General features: G+C 42.1%; 1 protein-coding gene across 1 annotated transcript; it reads left to right on the top strand.

Annotated features, from left to right (window-relative positions):
- The first annotated feature begins 2036 nt into the window (after window positions 1-2036).
- Window positions 2037-4311, top strand: LOC101560334 (interleukin 36 alpha). Its single transcript, XM_004633219.2, has 4 exons — window positions 2037-2108; window positions 2201-2314; window positions 2782-2921; window positions 4099-4311. The coding sequence occupies exons 1-4, from the start codon at window positions 2099-2101 to the stop codon at window positions 4309-4311; spliced, it is 477 nt and encodes a 158-aa protein (XP_004633276.1). The 5' UTR covers window positions 2037-2098.
- The last annotated feature ends 1760 nt before the right edge of the window (window positions 4312-6071 follow it).

The raw sequence follows: 6071 nt of genomic DNA, 5'->3' as shown, positions 1-6071 counted from the left end.
TTGGTGTGACTACATTACTGAGCATGGGTGTGTGCTATGTATATGAAACATACAGTATTTTAGTGCTTGTTTCAGATCTTGATTCTCTAAGTCTGAGGCAGGGTCTGAAATTCTATGTTTCTGACAAGCTGCTAGAGGATGCCAGTACATCACTCACAGACAACACGTTGAGCATCAATGATGTGCAGACTTGGGAATATTGCAAAGCATAATTCTGAACACATATCATTCGCGTGCTAGTCTTTTGCTTTTGAACACTCAGCTACTGTCTTAGTTGGGATGTAGGAGTTCATTTAGAAGGTGATCTAAGGAAACCAATAAAGAGAATTCTAGTTATCTTCATGAGCAGCTGGGGCTGTGATCCACCACAGACCCTGTCAGAAGCTTTAGTATTGTGGCACCAGTAGAGAGGGAGGCTGGGATATTTATCTACTAGAATGTCTCCAACAGTCCCTTTATCCTTGGGTAGAATTTGTCCCTGGGATGCAAGCTTTTTTTTTTTTTTGCGGTACTAGGGATTGAACTCAGGGCTTGCACTTGCCAGGCAAGTACTTATTCTACTGAGCTATCTCCCTGGCCCCACATGATGCAAGCTCTTATGGTGGGAAGCTGAAGATATTGGTATCCTACATAGAGACCATGAACTTAGGTACCCAAAAGTGCAGGGAAGAGTATCAACAGCATTGCATTAACTTCTCTTCATGGAAACACTAATGTCAGGCACTGAAAGCTCAGAACCCCAGGCATCCGGCTCCCTTCTTGTGTAAAAAGGTGGTGACCTAGACTCTACTCATCAAGGTTAGCAGTGTTCAGGAGCTGGCCTTTCTCTGTGTGCTGATCTTTCATGGTCATCCTGCATTTCTGGTGGCTCTGAGACACTCAGAAGGGTCTCCAGTGGTCAGCCTTCTCCTGCCATGAGATCCACAGAGAACATGGTGACTGTGGACAAGGAGTAGTTTGAAGCTACATATGTCCTGAAAGACTGGCCCCCTTCCCAGTCCACCTTGCTAAGGCGTCTGCTGTTAGCCATGACATCTCAGTGTGCCATTTTACATCACTGGAATAGAGTCATCGGCTCTGGGATGCTCCCCTAAGTTTTTATTTCTCTGAGTCAGTACCTGTAACTGTATTTCCTGGTTATTGCTCTTGCAGGCTTAATATGCCCTTTTTTAAAAGGGTGTATCAATGACAACTTGCTGTAATTGACATTTATCCTTATAAATAACCAGAGAATTTTCTAGAAGCAGGAACTTGAATTACCCAGGGTGCTAGGCATCTTTGGCTTTAATGAGGCAGAACTTCCTTCCTTCTCTGTGGGTTTAAAAGGCATGGACATTGGTAGAACCTGTCAGAACACCTGAGTGTAGCAGAAGGCAAAGCTTCTACTAGTAGGGACTTGGGTCCTCTGTAAACAGGCTACAGCCTGTAGGGAGGAGTCTGGTGACCTCCGATCACGTCTGACTTGAGGCCTCTCTGCACTCTTAGGACTCTGGTTCTGGGTTGAACAGGAGTCATAGTTTAACTGCTTCTGTGGAGAGGCAGACTGAGTCCAAGAAACCGGAAGTGCAGTACAGGATGCGGCTGAAGCTGGAGATAGATTGCACCTGTGGGTCAGAGCAAGGCCGATCCTGAGAACAAGGTGCACTTGAGGTAAGTCAAGATTAAGCTGTTTTATTCTGAGGAACACAGAGAACCTGAGGGAAATCACGTGAATAAGAGTTCTAGACTCAAGAACACTGGGTGTCCGAGGCAAGCATGGATAAGCTATTCACCTTGAGTGTGAAAATAAATGCTGTGCAGCCTTGGGGGCCCTTCCGCCTCCTCCTTTTTCCATCCTTACCTCTTTTTCCCTCAGGAGAAAGGCCTCCATATGGCCTCAGATTTTGTATTCTGACTCGTCCTTTTTTCCATCCTCTCACCATCCTCCTCTTGGGAACTTTCAGAGCGGCGTGGGACTTGGCAGTGCAGATTCTGATTGGGGTCACTGCATGTCTGGTCTCTGACTCAGGTTCAGACTGTGGCTTAGCTCCTCCTCTCCTGGGGTCAGTTAACACGTAAACGACTTCAGTGCTGGAAGCATTGAAAGAACACCAACGCAATGTCCAAAGGTAAAGACGCTCGTGGAAGGGCAAAGGATGGGAGGGAATGGGGAATTCTGAACCTCTGTCTTTATATATTTTCATTTTGACTTTCTTTACAGAATTATCCATGGCACTGCCTTTCTATAGGCATGTTTCAGATCTCAATCAACGTGTGTGGGTCCTTCAGGGCCAGACCCTCATAATGGCCCCAAGGAAGGCAAATACGGTTCCAGGTGAGGGACCTTTGGGCAGTGCTGTGTTATGTCCTGTGGTGAGCCTTCCATTTCACAATAGGTGTGTTTCCTGGGCCTGTCTAGAGAGAAAAGCATTGTGGGCAATTATAAATACAGGGTGGTCAGAGAGCTGCCTGTGACTACTGGAATTAGCCAGAGAGAAGAGAGATGACTCTGGGGATACTGAAGAGTTATCTGTGGGAAAGGGTGGAAGACTTTCTCTGTAAAACTTCTAAAGAATGGGATCTGTGGAAATATTGGTTTTTGGATCCACAAGAGGCTGAGGTTTCTGGTGGAAGGTGTTCATCAAAGATGTCCTGAACCTCAGGGCTGTGTGGTGAATAGTGGACTGACCACTTTGTAAGCATCAGAGAGCAGCTTACAACCTCTGTTGCTCTTAAATCTCTGGTTCAGAGATACCATGTTGGAAGATAATCTGAAGGCCACTTTCTGCACTATGTTCCCAGTCATTGTTGGTTTATATCCCTGCCCACATCTGGAAACTCTTGAGAAGGACAGAGGGAAACCCATGTACCTGGGACTGCAGGAGCCTCAGTGTAGCTTGTTGTGCACTAAGATCGGGGGTCAGCCTGTGCTGCAGCTCAATGTGAGTATAGAGAAAAAGGGTCTTCTCTTGCTTGGCTGGGAGAGACAAGTCTCTTTGTTTTATAAGGTGCCATTTTTGTGGAAATTGTGACTTTAGATTCTGGAAAAATACAGTCTTTTGATGGTCTTATATTTTGATCTCTCTGGATTCCATGCATTGTAAAAGAATAAAAGATGTAGGTAGTATTTTGAAATTTGCTTCCTAAAATCATTTTCTGTCTCATTTTACAAAAATGATTCAGTAAGGGGGAAAACATTTATATTTATCCTTAATTTTAATAAAACACATACACACACACACACACACACACACACACACACTCATGCACATATACACATGGTAAAACCAAGCCAACAAGGACAATCTGAGCAGTGGATAAGTTTATTAAATTATTTTCTTAACAAAGAACAGTTTGCAATTTTAAGTGAACAATGATAAATACTTTAATAGCTGTGATTTTTCCACTATTAAACAAACCTTAAATATTATATGTTACAGCAAGACAATTACACTAGGTCTCTGGATAGGACAGGAGTTCATTTTTACTTTTTCAATAAATAAGCATAGGCAGACACTCAATATGATGGCAAGATGTAAAACAATGGTTTTCAATGAGGGCTTATTGTGCTGCCTGGACATTTGCTGAAATACATCTATTTTTGGTTGTCACATAGGGATGAGGTATGCTACTTTCATCTAGAGGGTAGGGATCAAGAATGCTGCTAAACAGCTGTTTACAGTTTGTAATGCATGACAAAGCCTTTGACAGCAATGGATGATCTTGCTCAAAATATCAGGAGTGCTGAGGTTGGAGAAACCTGACATAAAATAATTATTTTTTCATTCAGAATTCAATGTCCTTTGGGTGTCTCCATTTATCTGCGAATACATAATGGCAAAAGTAGTACTTCATTTTTTTCAAAAACTTGTATGTCAGTATCCTCTTCCTCATGTTAAGGATCACTAAATTTTGTGGCTTGAGTTTTTATCATACTTCTAACACATGCAACAGTATTCGGGGTACATTATTCTTAATGCCCTGGTATGAAATGGCAGTCTCCATGCTTGCTCTAGGGAATGAGGAATACAATCTTAGATATGAGATATCAAAGTTCAAGGAATGTGGAACAGTTCCCGTAGTTATATTTCTCCCTGAGTTCTCCTTCTCACCTTTCAGGAAAGGACCATAAGGAATCTCTATCATTACCCAGAGCCTGAGAAACCCTTTCTCTTTTATCACAATGAAGTTGGCAGCACCTCAACCTTCGAGTCAGCAGCCTTCCTTGGCTGGTTCATTGCTGCTGACTCCACAGGACAATCTCCAGTTGTTATGACCCAGGAAGTGGGGAAAACCTTTGTCACTGAATTTGTGTTGACTACATTGAGCTAAAGTCAGGTGAGTTGAAGGTTTCTCCCCATGCAGAGAATATTGCTTTGACTTCAATTCTAGCTTCCAAAGTACTTTGGACATAGACATTGTCATAAGGCATCAACCCGCAAGAGGAGGCAGAATTCCTACAATTGTGTTCTATTTTCAGAACTAGAAATCAGGTTAAATGGGGAATAAGCAGAAGAATCTTAAGCTATAAAAGAAAGGGAAATTTGTTGTTGGGCTTTCTGCCTAAAAATATCTTGCTGCCTCTGAATACATCTATGAAATGACTTAACATGAAAGATGGTGATGGATAATTAAGGGACCTCTCAGTTACTCTCTTCTCATTGCTGGGGCAAGTACCTGACACCAAAAATGAAGGAATGAAAGGTTTATTTAGCTCATGGCTAATGGAGGTTTCAGTTTATACTTGGCTGGCCCCAAGGCAGAGTGGCATATTTCAGAGAGCAACCTTTCATGGCAGCAACAAAGCATAGAGAGCAAATGGGAGGACTAGCAGCAATAATGGCTACCGAGAGCAAGTCTGTCTCCTTTATTTGCATTTAGGCCATCTGCCCCAGGCTGGGTGCAGCACTCACACCCATGATCCCAGGGGATCATGAGTTAATCACATACTCTAGAAGTCTGCCCCATGACTGTATGAGGCATTAGGGGGACAACCAGACACAAACCATAACAGGGTCCTTGGCATGACCACATAGCTAACTGCTGTATCCTCATACAAACAATAAAAAAAACCCCTCTGCTTAATGTAGTTACTAATAATATGCCACTTAAGAAGTGGGATGGTGATTCTTTTAAGTCTGGGTCTCTGAATTTTCAGATATGTTGCTCTGTGTGTTGAATCAAGACTTTTTGGATCCTGACAAGAAGAAGCAAATACAGAAGTTCTAACCACAACACAAAAGGGACCAGAAAAGAAGGCTGAGCTCTTCTTGGGCTATGTTCTCATGGTGGTTTGGTTGAAGAACTGCTGATGTTTATGAAGCCTTCACCCACAGCATTACCATTAGACCTCAGAAGTAGATAAATTTGTGGAATAATTTTTTTTCATTTCACTTTCCCTGTTGTGAATGGAATGACTTTAATAGAATATCATTACCATCATATGGATTTCTTGCATTCATAAAGAGCTTTACAGTTTGTAAAGAAGGCTCACATGACATCTTTCATCCTTCAGAGGAACCAGGGAGATCCTTGGAGTTTGTATCTTTTTGAGCTTCGTTCTCCCAAGCCCAAATACTTGGCTGGGTGGAACAAAGAGGGCTTTGGATCTACACTATTCTTTGTATTTCCCAGGACAGCAGAGATACACAGCCTCTTGGAAACTCCTCTGTCTCACTCTGGCAAACCTCCTGTGGAATTTTGTTTTTCTTTTTAATTTTTTTTTTAGATTTTAAAGAGAATACAAAATAGTACTCAAACAGAAAGCTTACAAGCAATACAGACTTTCACTTAACAAAGTAATATGAACTTCACAGTATTTGTCGTAATATATAGTGTTGTCTTCCAACCAGTTATTCATATCACCAGATATGTGCATGCAAAGTTGAAAGAAGAAAGAAAAGAAGAACAATACAAGAAATGAAGAAGAAAAATGACAAATAATTGAGAAAAGGAGACAAAACAAATTATTATCTGCTCCTCTCCATAGACAAGCAGAATTCCACAGTCCAGTTGTCCAAACCATCCTGCTTACAGACATAGATAAATCTCATTCCCCGACTCCCTCTCCTGTCCTTCTCCTCAACTCAGTA

The sequence above is a fragment of the Octodon degus genome, unplaced genomic scaffold (genome assembly GCF_000260255.1).
Source record: "Octodon degus isolate 3935 unplaced genomic scaffold, OctDeg1.0 scaffold00052, whole genome shotgun sequence".
NCBI lineage: Eukaryota > Metazoa > Chordata > Mammalia > Rodentia > Octodontidae > Octodon > Octodon degus.
The sequence above is the reverse complement of the archived record's forward strand: the minus strand, read 5'-3'. Positions and strand labels throughout refer to the sequence as shown.